The sequence below is a fragment of the Danio rerio genome, chromosome 20 (assembly GCF_052040795.2).
Source record: "Danio rerio strain M-AB ecotype USA chromosome 20, GRCz13ab, whole genome shotgun sequence".
Lineage (NCBI taxonomy): Eukaryota > Metazoa > Chordata > Actinopteri > Cypriniformes > Danionidae > Danio > Danio rerio.
The window spans coordinates 39,994,538-40,011,579 of record NC_141040.1 but is presented as its reverse complement, the minus strand read 5'-3'; the positions used below and the strand labels follow the sequence as shown (position 1 = coordinate 40,011,579).

Here is a 17,042-nt window from a genome sequence, read left to right as displayed (position 1 = left end):
AAGTTATATCTCTCCAGCCCTTCGTTTGGGATGCTTTACATGAAGCGGCCCCCATGACAAACTAATTGAATAGCCCTGGCATAGGGCTAAGGGGAAGGGGTATATACCCCCTCGAAAGAAGATTTTTCAAGACCACACTCGAAACCAAGTGGTAAGAAAATTTCCAAGAATACAAAAGCTACAACAGCAGCATGACTGAAACATGGAGAGATCCACAAATTAGTATCTTTTTGTCATTATTATGAATTTTTACAACAAACAAGCAAATGTTTTAATACATTCATAACTGGTTCGTGTTTTACCGTCATGTTAAAAAATAAATTTAAAAAAGCTAAAATAAAAACCACTAAATTTCGCTAACAATAATCCATGATAATAACTCCTGTATATGCTCAAAAACCCTGTCAGAAAAATCTAGTAGGTGAAAATGAGCTTTTTACAGTGTCTGTTATAACGTTAATGTCGTTTTTTGTTTACATAGATAAATATGGCAGTGTAAATACATAGTACAGTTACGATCTTATTGCCATTTAGATAAATAACTAAAATAACACAACTGGAATAACTACAGCAGTCGCGATCGTCTGATCTCATATGAAGCAAGAATGAAGCAAGTGATCGCGATGACATAATGATTTGTGCAGATGCTGTAGTGGTGTCCCAATTCTTAGGAGTCAATTTGAAGCCCTTCCCCTTCACACTCGGTTTTAAGGGCCATGGGGAGGGGTACAAAAATAGAATTGGGATTGGGCCTTAATGTGTTACTTACTTTCACATGCTTTCTGACCAGCATCAACACAGAGTCATAGTTTACCAAGACACAACACTAACAGCTGTGGAAACAAAAAATGACTTTTCAATTTTCAGGTCTGCAATTTCTTGCATATCTTGTCTCAGTGTAGTTAACACCGCTTCATCTGAAAGCAGCTGCTGGAGATTTACTGCTGATTACAGAGCTGGTTTGACTGCCAAAATGCGCATGAAATTAGCCGCCAATTAATGGCCCAGCCTTACAAACTTGTTTGAGTTTCTTGCTTTTGTTGAAAACAAAAGATCCACCATCCACAGTATTATTTTTACACATAGGAGGTCAATGGTTACCAGTAACCAACATTCTTCAAAACATCCTCTTTTATGTTCAATTTTATATGTTGTGTGACAGGCACTACTACTAAGGACTTAAAAGTTATAATGCCACTATTTAAAATGTTAAACATAACAATCTGTAGAGCAGTGAGATTCTCAAAATCAAGAAACAGCAGATCACTGTTAATGATCCCATTGATACCAGAGATCTGTGAAAAATAGTCTCATACTAATGGCTCCAGTGATTATGTGCAGTCAAGTCCTAACATGACCAAGCAATGTCCACTTGCACCTGTGCAAAGCACACAACTCCAACACACTCCAAACTTCCTGATGGCCTCAGTTTCGAATCCAGTGTTTGCATAACTCTGTGACATTATGATGAATTATTGTTCCAGAGCACTCAAGGCCATGAAGTTAACCTGCCTGCCAGCCACATGTTTACTCTAACCTACAGCTGGGAAAACAAATGACCATTATGCCCTGTGCAACATCTAAACTAAAAAAAATCCATAACCACAGTGAAGAGTAAACTTTAAGTGAAACTGTAACAGGACATGTTCTGACACATCTTTCACTTCAGTTTGTATCTCAAGAAGGTTGCGTTTGAGATCAAAAACTCTGCCCTGGAGTGTTATACCAGGAGCTGCTTTTACCAAATACACATAAATCAGATTATGACATGAGTAAGAAACAAAAAAAAGACTACAAAATAAAAGAGTTTTGACCAACAGCTAGTAAAAATGCACTTCTGAAAGTGCAAGGCACTTCTGGCTACTAACATTACACATATGAGCCACAGACCAAACAGAAAACAACCTTAAAATCCAAAAGTGCAAATGTGGAAATGAAGCCAACCCAAAAGAGGATTTGCACTAGACTCATTTGTAGAAACATTTGCACTTTATTCAAACCAGCAGTGTCATTTGATAGAGCGTGACAGTACAGAACAGGCACCAACCTAACGTTTTCCACTAACATTTGTTTACCTGACCTGCCTGGCAAGGAAGGTGCTACTTATTGAAGCTGCAGGCAACCCTGAAGTACTCGCTGTTGGTTTTTGTTACCCTTATTTGTTGACCAGTGGACTTGATTTTGAAGCTGATTATTGTTGTTATTATAGAGGTAGTGTGGCAAAATATATTTTAAAATTTGTGACAGATTTTCTCACCCTCAAGCAATTTGAGATCTAGGTGACTTTAGTCATCACAAAAATACTCCGATTACACATCAGTTCTTGCTTTTCCTGGGAGTCAAAGCTAAGTCCTTGTCTTTGCTAGCACTAGGCATGGGCCGGTATAAGATTCTGACGGTATGACAACCTTGAATAAAAATATCAGTTTCACGATATTGTGATTAATGCTCTAAAATATATATATTTTTTAAATGTCTGGGTAAAAAAACAACAGTTTTCCTCCTTTGAACACAATACATTTTATTTTGAGAAACATTTAAAGTATTTGCAACAGTAAACATGTCAGGCTAAATAATTCAAACAAATCATTGACTTCTGCTGTCTTCAATTGTTTCAAAAACACAGATTTCTTTACAATTTAAAATAGCATTTTTAGATATCTTTTCTCCTGGAGATACTGTGGTTCTAAAAAACAAAAAACAAAAACATAAATATAAATCTTACACATACCTTGGGAACGCTATAGCAGAAATTGTTGATGGTTTTAAAACCTTGACTTTTCCCAACCGCAGTATACTTTGAAAACGGTTATCGCCCCATGTCTAACTACCTCCATGTCCTAATGTTTGACTTACTGCTTTACGCAATGAAAAATGTCAATAAAAGTCTTGTGTTACACTTTAGTTAAGTTTTCAACATCAAACATTGTTGGGCAAAGATCAAGCTTCCATAATGCTAAGTGAATAAGCACTCATGAATCACAACATATTCGTAATGGATATATAATTTACATTTAAATATAAATCTAATTATGCAAAATGTGCATTATATATTTTTGAATTATGTGATGACTACACATGGGACAATGAACGGTTTCAAGGTTTACCATGGTTTGGAAAGTCAAGGTTTTAAAACCGCTAATATTTTCTGTTATACCATTCCTACGGTATATGCATAATTATTTTTTATGATTTTTTATGTGTTATAAACAAATCTGTGTTTTTAAAGCAAATGAAGAAAGCAGAAGTCAATTATATACTTTTATTATTTAGCCTGACATGTTTACTGATTCAAATTAGTGTAAATGTTTCCTAAAATAAAATATATAGTGTTCAAAGGGATAAAAAAGTAGTTTTTTTTACTCAGACATTTAAAAATAACTTATTTGAGAGTAGGAAAGGGCCAGTATAAAGTTCTTATGGTATCATAACCTTGGATAAAAAATATCACGGTTTCACTGTATTGTGATTGCTGCTCTAAAATAGATTCTTTTTAAATGTCTGGGTAAAAAACAATAACTTTTTCCCTTTTAAACACAAAATGTTTTATTTTTTAGATACATTTAAAGTGTTTTGGAGCAGTATGTCAGGCTAAATAATTCAAATGAATCATTGGCTTCTGCTGTCTTCATTAGTTTCAAAAACACAAATTTCTTTACGATTTAAAACGACATCTTTGGATATATTTTCTGCTGGAGATACTGTTGTCCAAAAAAAAAATGTAAATAAAAAAATCTTACATATACATTGGAAACAGTTAAGCAGAAAATGTTGGCGGTTTTAAAACATTGACTTTCCCAAACCAAGGTATACCTTGAAAACTGTTATCCCATGCCTATTTTAGAGCAGTAATCACAATACCTTGATATTTTTATCCAAGGTTATCATACCGTCCGAAACTTGTACATGCCTAGTGATGACCCCTTCACCAATAGTAGTAACGCAGGTCATGTGATACAAACATAACTGCGCCCATAAGCAGGCGACCCGCGCAGTGATAAATAAAATGCCTTTTCTAGGGAAACGACATGGAGTTGACTCTTCATCTTGTGTATATAAACATTATTGAGATATCCCTAAAGAGCAGTTTATTGCTTCAAACATCCAATTGTATTGGTCAGCAAAAAAATGACAGAGTACACCTTTAAGGGGGGGCTTCACTGAAGCTGAACCGCTGCAACTAGAAAAAAACAGTTTTTAAATACCATCAAACTGAGTCAGAGGCATATACATCTAAAAGGTAAACAATACAGCAGTAGACTCAGGGCAGAGAGGCTTTAATCTTGACGCAAAACGCCTGGAATTTACTGGTTTGGACAAGCCGAGCCAGTTTGCGACACTGGCGCCTAGTCAAATATTCATCCGATCACAAGTTTTTTTTTCTTTATTCAACTTGGATACAGTTTCTTATTTCACGATGACGCTAAAGCAAATCGCCCCTGCTGATTTCTTGGCAGCTGAAACGCTGAGTGACATTTTAGGTGACCCATAGGAAGCAAGTTAAACTCACCCATACTGTCCTTCGATACGAGACCGTCTTGATCTGATGTGTACAATCTGCCGTCCTGGTAGCTGATGTTAGCTAGCAGCCTGGATGCTAGCCGTAAATCCTACTTGTGCGTGGAATCGTGTTGGTGAAGTGCTTGTTAGCGAGTTTATTGGCGCTATTAATCCATTCGACTTGCTTTTAAACGTCGGCCTGTTGTTTAAATATGAGGTATGTTTCTTAAGAGTACTGTGCAGGAAGTTATCCCGAAGTCTCCACCTTTCTTAGATTTGCCTCCGCGATATTTCATCTGGAGGATCCCGCGAGAAGTCAGATTTCCTGGCTGGAATGCAAGAGGTTGAAGTGTTACATTTTAGTGTAAACTGAGTTCAGGAATAACTTTTAATAAAAACGCGACATTTTGCAGTGATTTACGTATGTATAATACTATTATGTCTATGGATTGTTGTAGAGATTACGTATTTGCTCTATAAAAATACTTTGCCTGTTATTAATAATCATAATTTAGTTTAATGATATGCAAATAACAACATTAAAGATTTGCAGCGCAGAAAAAAACTTTTATTATTGTGTATGAAACAACTGAATTGAACATGTATTGGTGGTGAAATTGGTATTTTATTTGTTATATCTTCAATGTGGTGTGTTGTTATTTTGTAGATGGTAATTGAGTCATTCTGCGGTCATTTTCTTAGGATATTTTTGTCAACAAAGTACTGTATGTAGGCGGTGACGCAGCTGTGAAATCTCGTCTTCGCTCAGCTCTGCATCTCTCTGTGGCTGAAACATTTGCATTCAATTTGGCTATTAAGCTGTTAACTGTAAACTGAAATGGCCCAAATCAAAACCAATTTCCATAAGCATACACTTCCCTGTGCTTTTATGGCTGGTTTAAAAAGAAATGTATTCGTTGTATTTGTGAATACAGAACAACCACAAAGAATGACAATTACTGTGAAAAAAACCGTGTGCATCACATAAAGAATCAATTAAATTAGGAGAAAGCGCAGTAATATCGCTTTGGATAAAAGCGTCTGCTAAATGACTAAATGTAAATGTAATATGATGGCTGTTCGCACAGTGTACAGGTGGTAACAACTTGCAAATACAAAAATCAGAATAAAAATGAGCTTTTTTTTTATTTATGTTTTATTTTGATGACAATGCATCAATTGTTTTAATTTTTTTTGTTTTAATTTAATTGACAGAAGAAATAATCATATATAGAAGCAACAACAGTAAAAACATCACACGATAAAGATATCGAAATAAAAATACATTATAATGTACATGTATAAATAAATTTGGCAAACTCATATGTGCAAAATGTTCAGATTGTTGTGTATTGAACATTTTTGAGAAAATAAAATGTTAAGAGAATAATTTAATTTACTTTATTTGCTGATATTTCCATAACTTGTCAATAATCTTTTTAAAATTGTATAATTTTATATGAAATTATGAATTGTGTTATTCTGTATTATTACTATTGCTTCACATCATAATTAATGGCAACTATATATATGCAGTTGAAGTCAGTACAATTAGCTGCCCTGAACTATTAGTACTCCCCTGTTTATTTTTATTTTTTTTTACCAATTTCTGTTTAACGGAGAGCAGATTTTTTCAACACATTTCTAAATATAATAGTTTTAATAACTATTTTCTAATAACTGATTTATTTTATCTTTGCCATAATGACAGTACATAATATTTTACTAGATATATTTTAAGACACTTCTATACAGCTTAAAGTGACATTTAAAGGCTTAACTAGGTTAATTGGGTTAACTAGGTAGGTTAGGGTGAATAGCCAATTGTTGTATAATGATGGTTTGTTCTGTAGACTATTAATAAATAATATAGCTTAAAGGGGTTAATAATTTTGACCTTAAAATGGTGAAATAAAACAAATAAGACTTTCTCCAGTACAAAAAATATTCAATTCAATTCAGCTTTATTTGTATAGCACTTTTACAATGTAGATTGTCAAAGCAGCATCACATAAATGGTCATAGTAACTGGAACAGTGTGGTTCAGGTTTTAGTGTTTAAGTTCAGTTCAGTTCAGTTTAGCTCAGTTCAGTGTGATTTAATCATTACTGAGTTCAAACACTGAAGAGCCAATTATCAGACATATTGTGTATATTTCCTTACTCTGTTAAACATCATTTGGGAAATAAAAAAAATTAAAAAAGAATTCAATAATTCTGACTTCAACTGTATATATGTATAATATATATGTGTGTGTGTGTGTGTGTGTGTGTGTGTATATATATACATATATATATATATACACACACACACAAACTAGGGCTGTGTCATTTGGGGAAAATATCTAATTGAAATTTTTTAAGAGATTGTAAATCTGTAAATAGATTGTAGTCAAGATTCAGCTCAATAATCTGTATCGCAGCTTCTTACTGCTAAAATGCCGTGAGTGTTCAGAAATACGACACAAATTTTTCTCTAGAGCAAACTGTAAACAAATAAAATCATATTTTCTTTCTGTAAACATGTTGAACTCAAATTAGGGAGATTTACATTATATAATATATTATTATACGAACAAAATAATAATAATAATTATAAAATACAGAACACTCAGCAAAATAACATGGCTAAAACTATTCTAATATTGAACTTTGCTGTTCCTTGCTACTAGATTGAATGTCACTGGCAATACTTTCAGTGGAATTTTTAGCAAGACACTCCTAATATAGCCGCCTGTGCTGGTTGTTGTATTTCCTCATGCTGTGGCAATTATTGCAAATGATCTGTTTTTGTTTGGTGTCTGTGACTTTGAAACCAAAATAGTCCCATTTAACCAATGTTTTTTCTTTGATATTAATTTTTCTATTAATGCTTCTGAAGCCGGAAACGCCATCATCCCACTCGTACGCGCTTTCCTGTTTGTTAGTTTTTTATTGTGGGAGTTCCGCATAAGTTGCGCAATTCTGATTAGGCAGAACAAAAGTGTGCTCACTCAATTGGCTAGTAATACTAACAAACAGAATCACACATAGACATCAGTCAAGCATTTGCTCTGGGTGGGGGAAATTAAATAATGCATTCATATTTCATATCGCAGCCTATTGCGCTTAGCTATTTATGTATTTTCAAATTTAAAATATTGCGCCAGTCTTTATTGCTTTTATTACGTTTACCATTGATAATAATAATAATAATAATAATAATACTATTATTTTTAATAATAATAACAATAATAATAATTAATATTAGAGTGATTTCTGGGGGATTATGTGACTCTGAAGACTAAAGTGATGAAGCTGAAAATTCATCATTAAAATCACTGGAATAAATTATTGAATTACCTTTGAACAGTTTTTATTTTATAGTGCAATATTTTTAGTTTATATTTTACCATTTTTTTCTGTATTTATGATGAAATAAATGCAGCCTTGGTGAAAAGGATAGGCTTATATATATATATATATATATATATATATATAATTTTTTTTTTTTTCCCAGAGATGGGTTGCGGCTGGAAGGGCATCCGCTGTGTAAAAACTTGCTGGATAAGTTGGCGGTTCATTCCACTGTGGCAACCCGGATTAATAAAGGGACTAAGCCGACAAGAAAATTTAATGAAATTAATATATGTATTATGTATATATATATATATATATATATATATATATATATATATATATATATATATATATATATATATATACACAGTTGAAGTTAGAATTATTAGCCCCCTTTTGATTTTTTTTCTCTTTTGAATATTTCCCAAATGTTTAAATGTTTCCCAAAAACCTGCCTAGTTAACCTAATTAACCTAGTTAAGCCTTTAAATGTCACTTTAAGCTGTATAGAAGTTACTTGAAAAATATCAAGTAAAGTAATATTTACTGTCATCATGGCAAAGATAAAATAAATCAGTTATTAGAAATAAGTTTTTAAAACTATTATGCATAGAACAGTTTGACGGCATAATGGTTTGTATAAAAAAGAAAATCGAAAACAGAGAGTCTCAAAAACTATTTTGTACGTGAAACTACTTTCTTTCTCCAGCTGCAGCTGACATCAGAACATCAGAAACCAATGCCAGTTCACAAACCCCATTTTAGAGCTAGTATTTGAATGATTCTTTAGCGTACTGTCTTAAGTGATGACAAAACAGGTGATTTTTGCTAACATTTTATAATTATATAGCTGAAAGGCATAAAATGCCATCGATTACCCAGTATTTCTCTTGCAATCAGGGTATCAATATTGAACCTCGAAAAAGCCAAAGCAAAGCAAACACTACCAATTTCTGTGGAATAAATGCAGCAATACAAAATACAAAAGAGATTAATCGACTATCACGTAATGTCACGTACCTGATTTATAATGATTTGTTCAACTGTAGTTTGAAACTCACTAGAGAAAACTGAGTTTTTCTCCCTCTAATGACAAATGATAATGCAGCCTCTGTCGCCATCTTGTGGCAGAATGTCAAATGTCACTTTCTTTGGTCTCCTCAGACAGGCTGATGGTGGCCGATGCACATTCTCTGAAATTATAAATATTTTAAATTAATATTTTATTTTTATTTATAAGGCACTGTCCTAATAAATAAACTGCAATCTAAACAACTATATTCTTGACTAAAAAAAGCCTTACATTATGTTGTCCAAAAGCAATTTTTGTCAAACTGTAGAGTGTCCTATGCTTGATGCTATATGTGGGCGGAGTAATAAACAAGGGAGAAGAGGCTGTACCAGTGTTGTTAGTTGCAGAATAACGCACGGCTATCAGCCAATCAGATTCAAGAACCAGACAGAATGCTTATAAATATATATATGAGCAATATTACATTCGTAGCAGTGTGCTATGGCTGTATATCAGCACTGGTGGGAGACGTGCGTTGGCGTGAGGCCGCAGGCCGAGGTGGGGCACTAAGGCACTCGGCCGCCTCCCACCAGTGCTTATATACAGCCATAGCACACTGCTACGAGTGTGATATTTCGTTTATACAACAGTTTGACAGCACAATCTTGTACATAAAAAGGAAAATCAAACACAGAGAGTCTAAAACCCTTTTGTGAAAGTCTAAAACCCTTTTGTGTTAGGAACTAAATTTTTCCGCCATTCATTCACATCTGCAGCTGACATCAGAACAGCAAAAGCTGTTACTAATTCACAAACATCACTTTAGAGCCTGTATTTGATTGATTCTCTATTGCATAATGTGAAGGGCCGCTTCTGGTGTGTGACCCCGTTAAGGTGATGACAAAACAGCAAATTTTGCTCACATTTTAAGATTATAAGGCTGAACGTGACATAAAATGCCATCCGTCTCCAGAGATTTCTCACCAGACTGCTGTTGTGTTTGCGATAAGGAGGGACAAGGCTGACTCCAGCTTCTTTTTCGCAGCTTCTTATTGACCCTATCTGGTCCACCTTAAAAACCACGAGGCTTCCATTTTTCAGCTTTGTAATTCGCGCTCAGGAGAACACATTGAGCAAGAGCTTATTATGCGGTTCTGGCGCCATCTTGTGGATAGACAACATCAACCGCCGCCGATGAGCTCTCAGAAATTGTAAATATTTTAAAATAGGCACTATTCTTACAAATAAACTGCATAATTGCAATCTAAACAACTACATTCTAAAAAATCATTTTCTTTATTCTAAATCTTAATCTAAATCTAGGAAATATTTTGGTACATTAAATGTGTCATTATGATGACGACCTAACAGGCTAATCCAGCTAAAAATAGTGCTTAAAATGTCACTAAAATACAATATTTAAATCTCATACATTGTAAATAAGGCAATTGTAATATATTTAACATAAAATCATGTTTATATATATATCTGTTGAACAGAAAGATTTTTCAACACATTTCTAAACATAAAAGTTTTATAAACTATTTCTAATAACTTATTTCATTCATCTTTGTCAGGAAAACAGTAATTAATGTTTGACTTGATATTTTTCAAGATACTAGTGTTCAGCTTAAAGTGACGTTTAAAGGTTTAACTAGGTTTACTAGGTTAAATTTAGAGTAATTAGGCAAGTCAATAAGGATGGTTTATTCTGTAGACAATCAAAAAAAATTGCTAAAGGGGGCTAATAATATTGACTTAAATGGGTTTAAAATGATTGAAAACTGCTTTTATTCTAGCCAAAATAAAACAAATATGACTTTCTCTAGAAGAAAAAATATTATCAAACATACTGTGAAAATTTCCTGAATCTGTTAAACATCATTTGGGAAATAGTTAAAAAAGAAAAAAAAAGTATATATAAACAAACTATATATATATATATATATATATATATATATATATATATATATATATATATATATATATATGTATGTGTATGTGTGTGTATATGTATATATATGCTGACATAAATACAAATCAAACACACCTGCTTATAGATTTCTAGTGATCTTGAAGACACTGATTGGCATGTTCAGGTGTTTTTGATTAGAGTTGGAGCTAAACTATGCAGGACAGTGACCCTCCAGGACGAAGTTTGCCCACCCCTAATATATGCAGTATACTTGTGAAGTTCATATTGTTTCATTAAAAATCTTTTAGTGGTTTATGTCTCTCCCTGCTGGGCACTTGATGTAATTGTTTAGACTTGCAAAAGCAAAGAAAGCTGCTTCCTTTTCATATCATCTCCACCAAAGGATAATCATCATAATATTTAAATATAAACTTTTTATTTATTTTATTTATTTTTTTTATATATAGAAATCCTTATCATATGAGATCAAATTACTAAATCAGGTTTAAAGGGTCTGTAAAAATTCTCAGATCATCACAGTTGCATTTTTGCCAGCAGAGGGCTGAATATGAACAAGCAATAAAACCAATGAAGGGTACAATGGTACTGTTATTGTGGATTTTCCATAACATGCTTACCTTGGTTTACAATGTGATTTTAAATTTATAATTTTTTCACATGAAACAAATGCTTCAAATTTAAAAATACTGTTTTATTTAAACCAAATTTAGATAAAATATGGACAAACTCAATTGTTGGGTTAATTTTTGCATTAAACATCTTTAAAAAAACAGGTTTTTTAAAAAAACTGCATTTTTTAGAATATTTACGAAATACAAAGCAGATGTTTAGATGAACACCTTTCATCGATTATAGGCTGTAAATGCAGTTAGGTCAGAGTACAAAATTGATTTTACACCAGACAGGTCAGTTATAACTGGAAACGTCCAATATATAAATATCTCTCCTATATATTTTGCATCACAAAATCCAAAAGATTATTAAGTTCTTACATGCTGTATTGTGGAAATAAGCAACTTGAACACACTTTTTCCAGTCTTCTGCTCATAAAATCAAACATAAAATGGGGGTTGATTGAAATTTCCTTATCATTTGCAAGTAAATAACTTCTAGTCTTCAACGGGGTTGCACAAAACAATCAAAACTTTATTATAATGTTTATTGTAAATTAATGTTTAATGTTAACTTTTATTAAAAAAAATACTACTACAACTAATAATAATAATATATGAATAATAATAATAATAATGGTGACGCAGTGGCGCAGTAGGTAGTACTGTCGCCTCACAGCAAGAAGGTTGCTTTTTCAAGCCTCGGCTGGGTCAGTTGGCGTTTCTGTGTGAAGTGTGCATGTTCTCCCTGCGTTCGTGTGGGTTTCTTCCGGGTGCTCCGGTTTCCCCCACAGTCCAAAGACATGCGGTACAGGTGAATTGGGTAGTCTAAATTGTCCATAGTGTATGAGTGTGAATAAGTGTATGGATGTTTCCCAGAGATGGGTTGAAGCTGGAAGGGCATCCGCTGCGTGAAATGCTGGATAAGTTGCCGATTAATAAAGGAACTAAGCTAAAAAGAAAATGAATGAATGAATGAATGAATGAATGAATGAATGAATAATAATAATGATAATTTATTATTATATAGTAGTTAACCCAGTTTTTGGCAAAAATAACCCAACAAATAAGTTATTTTTGCAACCCAAATAGTTGGGTTAACCTTAACAACCCAAATAGATTGGGTTAAAACAACCTAACAGCAGGGTTGTGCCAAAGCAACACAGCATTGGGTTACCTGTTTGGTTATTATTAACCTGACTGTTTTAAATGAATATATATTTTGCATCACAAAATCTTAAAGATTAATTTAAAGTTCTTACTTTACATGTTGTATTGTGGAAATAAGCAACTTGAACACACTTTCTCCAGTCTTCTGCTCATAACATCAAACATAAAATGGGGGTTGATTGACATTTCCTTATCATTTGCAAGTAAATAACTTCTAGTCTTAAACGGGGTTGCACAAAACAATCAAAACTTCATTATAATGTTTATTGTAAATTAATATGTCTGTTGAATTAAATGTGTAAAATTTAGTCAGATGTACAATTTACTTTTTACAATTTCATTACAATTACATTTTTAGTCTATTTTTCTGTTTAGCGGTGTTGCTGTCCAAATGGGTAAAGTAGATTTATATTATTGAGCTATTTGCATCTGTTATAATGTATTTTCAACCAATCATTTGTCATTTATGACAGACATTTGCTTGTCTCATAATCATACAAACATGATTAATCATAATCATGCTCTCTTTAAATATACTGTAATGTTATAAGCAACAATAAATAAACAAACAAACAAATAAACAAAAATATATATAATAAATACATAAACAATTAAAATAAATCAATCAATCAATAAATGTAGTACCAACATTAAAACTCAACATTTCCCAGTGCTGCTACAGTATTATTTGGCGCATCAGGAATTTTCTGATCTCACAGCAGTGCAAATGGCCATATTGTTGTACATTTGAGCATGGCTGCACTAATGTTTAAGTCTGAGTCACTAACCCACTTAGAGCGATATCCCGGGGCAGAAACAGTGTTGCACGTGAGAGCGTTTCCCCGTTTCATCCTCTGAGCTCTCAAATGCACGTGGAGGCCTGTGCCAGATGGTGAGCTCTTCATCTGCCAGCGGATCTGAGCTCGGCCTGTCTGAGACACGCTGGAAATCATCTCCTGTCCTTGTGCCAGTGACACAAAAGAGCCGTATGCTGTTTGCATATGTCTGAGGCAGGAGAATGACACATTTGGATCCTGTGGTTAGAGGCATGAATGGGGAAGTTTTAGAAATCACAGCTTATAATTGATGATGATGAAAATGCTTTTGCAAAATGATGTGAACAAGTATGCTGCAAAAAATGTTGTAATTTATTTCTGTGATCATTTCTTCTTCATTATTATTATTATTATTATTATTATTATTATTATTATTATTATTATTATTATTATTATTATTATTATTATTATTATTATATTAGTCTTCAGTGTCAATTGATCTTTAAAAAATTATTTTAATTTGCCCAAATAAACATTTCTGATTATTATCAATGTTGTAAACAGCTTGGTATTTTTGTGGAAAATGATATAATGTAATTCAAAAAGTACAATTGGTGTGTGTGTGTGTGTGTGTGTGTGTGTGTGTGTGTGTGTGTGTGTGTGTGTGTGTGTGTGTTTTTTTTCTTTACAAAATATTTTATAAAACAAAATTCTGGTTCTTAGTTTTTCCTCAATTGCTTTGGCTCAATTCTCGATTGAAATGTTTTTCTTTTTCAAAACAATAAGTTTAGAACTCTGAACAATTAGTTGATTGTTCACTTTAGAGTGGCATTTATTATTGATTTAAGCAAATTGCAAATGCTTTGGCACATGTGTGCAAACAGTAAGTACAATTGTCTGTAGTTTAGACAAAAACTAATTGCATATGGCTTTTTGATCAAAACCGATGAGTCAATTCTCATTTAAACTGTCGAACTTTTTACAACTTCTCAATCATTTTTCATCATGCAAGCCACCACACTTAAAACTGTTTATTTAATGATCAAACATTTGTATAGGCACATGTTTACATCATAAATATCTGATATTGACATTGTAATGTCTGCTAAATTGGTAAATGACCTCTAGTTGCCATACAATTTGCATGATCTATTTATTAAGCAATCAAGTTTGTCTGATAATATTTTTTTCTTCTGGAGAAAGTCTTGTTTGTTTTATTTCGGCAAGAATAAAAACAGTTTTTAATTTTTAAAAAACATTTTAAGGTCAAGATTATTACCCCTCTTTAAGCTATATTTTTTCCGATAGTCTACTGCACAAACCATCAATATGGCTTGCCTAATTACATTAACCTGTCAGGTTTACCTTGTTAAGCCTTTAAATGTCACTTTAAACTGTTTAGAAGTGTCTTGAAAAAATATATAGTAACATATTATTCACTGTCATCATGGCAAAGATAAAATAAATCAGTTAGAAATGAGTTATTACAGTTTTTCTTGTTTGACTTGACCTGGTTAAAGAAACTAGGTTCCACTTCATTTTTTCATCACTATCCAAGCAGAGCAGAAGACAGGTCTTGAAAATATGTAAGCCCTTTGTCATTGGGTTGACACATTTTCCCCACCATTTTTTAAAACAGTTAGCACGGATGCCATTCAAGCAGTCCAAACTCCATTGTTTTAGCTATGGTAACCAAACAGAAACCATCTATTCCTAACCATTAGAGACTACCAAGATCAGTATGGATTCACTGAAGCACCGGTTTGACACTCCTACACAGAAATCTTCAATTAGCAATCTGCAAACATTAAAAACGATGAAAGGTCTGTGTTGTAAGTGGCTACGTCCTATACTCCCAATAGATTTGACTGTATATTTGGTTCACATGTGTTTTTTCTAACATTTACAGTATTTTAATAAGTTTTTAACAGTATTTCAGTTTTCAGCCACAGTTTAAAAAATGTCAAGAATTCAATATAAATTTAATCAAAGCGTTTCTTATTCTGGATCTAATTCTTTGCAAAAGGCAAATTTGACAGCTCAAATAGAAAGACAACAAATGGCATTGGCAATAGACTACGATGGCAAGCAATGGTGCACTGATTCACACTGAGTTCTTTATTTTGTATTTTGTTGTCCATTGTGTAATGATTAATTGAAAGAGCTCATATACTTGTTTGCAAGTTGTGTTGTTTGAAGGTAAAACTAGCTTTTGTTGCATATTTTAAATGTTTTGCCACGGTATGTGTGTTTTTCAAGCAAAATGTGTCATTTTGACCATAAGTGCCTCTATTTAGGCCTGTGTGTTAACTGTTTTGAAAACGTGGAGTTTCAGTTGACGGCTGCATCAAAGCAATCAAGAAAAACTGTAAAACTATTATGTTTAGAAATGTGTTGAAAAAATCTGCTCTCTGTTAAACAGAAATTGGAGAAAAAAATAAACGGGGCTAATAATTCTGTCTTCTCAAATGTGTGTACATATATACAATTTTTAGTATATATATATATATATATATATATATATATATATATATATATATATATATATATATATATATATATATATATATATATATATATATATATATATATATATATATATATATACAAACCTGAACTGCAGTAACATGCTTATGGAAGAGCAAATGGAAGACATGTTATCTCTGACCGACAAGAGCAACAGAATGTCCACCAAAAATATTTTTTTCATGCATGATATTTTGTAATGTTTGTGTGTGAGTGTGAGTGTGTGTGTGTGTGTGTGTGTGTGTGTGTGTGTGTGTGTATTTGTGTTAACATAGGAAATATAAAACCTACAGTAAATGGACAAGAAATACACAAATAAATGTACTTTATAAATACAAATGTTCATTTATTTTTTCTATGTACTGGTCAATTTTCTCAACAAATATTAGATTTTCTTAAACCTTAAGTTCCATGATTGACTGACTATCATGGTGGAAAAAAACAACTAATCAGTTTGAGCAGCGTGGCTAAGACGATGGCAAATTCACCTTATGCTTTTGTGGCCTTAGACAAATTGCTGACACAAAAACTAGGTTTTAAAGCATGAATAAAATGTTTTGGGGGAATAACTACATTTTGCAGACATGCAACAAAGTTCCAGTAAACAGTTTTGAGATTTGCACTCAGAGTTTAGAGAATGTTAAAAGAAGTTTTAAAAACATGTGCCAAAGCAATTGAAAAAAACTTTAACATTCATTATAGAATCCTTAAAAGTTAAATGTTTTCACAAAAAAATATGAAGCAGAAAAAAGTCTACAATTATAATGATAAGATTATTAATGGTATATGCATCAACAGTTAATGTGTAATTACTTTATTATTTTAATTATTAAAATAATTGTGTGTTGTTGTGTGTATCACCACCAGTTTAACCAAACAGAAATGAGCTCACTCTTAAAAAGATGTGCTAAAACTGACTTAAACTATGTTAAATTCATACATATTTTAGGGTGAGTTCTGCGACAATGTTTTTTGTGTGTTAATTTCAACACATTGACTGCATGTAGATGATTTTAACACAGTAAATGTGTTAGAAAGGTTAACATAAATCAGGGTAAACATTAACACATAATGTGGTGTGCTTAAAATGTAGTCAAGGTAGCTTTGTGTTACCTTGGAATATACATGTTGTAGTTTTTTGGAATAAAGTTAGTTTATTCAGCAAAACATATT

General features: G+C 32.5%; 2 protein-coding genes across 4 annotated transcripts in view; one reads left to right on the top strand and one right to left on the bottom strand.

Annotated features, from left to right (window-relative positions):
- The window catches only part of cd2ap (CD2-associated protein), a 145,710-nt gene extending 140,943 nt beyond the window's left edge, over positions 1–4,767 (bottom strand). For 2 of the 3 annotated variants that reach the window (XR_015517596.1, XM_087296681.1), the window contains exon 1: positions 4,511–4,766. Coding sequence is in view for 2 of the 3 variants with exons in the window: in XM_087296681.1 (XP_087152807.1) it covers positions 4,511–4,514 (4 nt within the window). In the remaining variant the exon portion in view is untranslated. 3 annotated transcript variants of the gene reach the window in all.
- The window catches only part of adgrf3b (adhesion G protein-coupled receptor F3b), a 671,400-nt gene that overhangs the window by 329,717 nt on the left and 324,641 nt on the right, over positions 1–17,042 (top strand). The gene's annotated exons all lie outside the window — the stretch shown is intronic.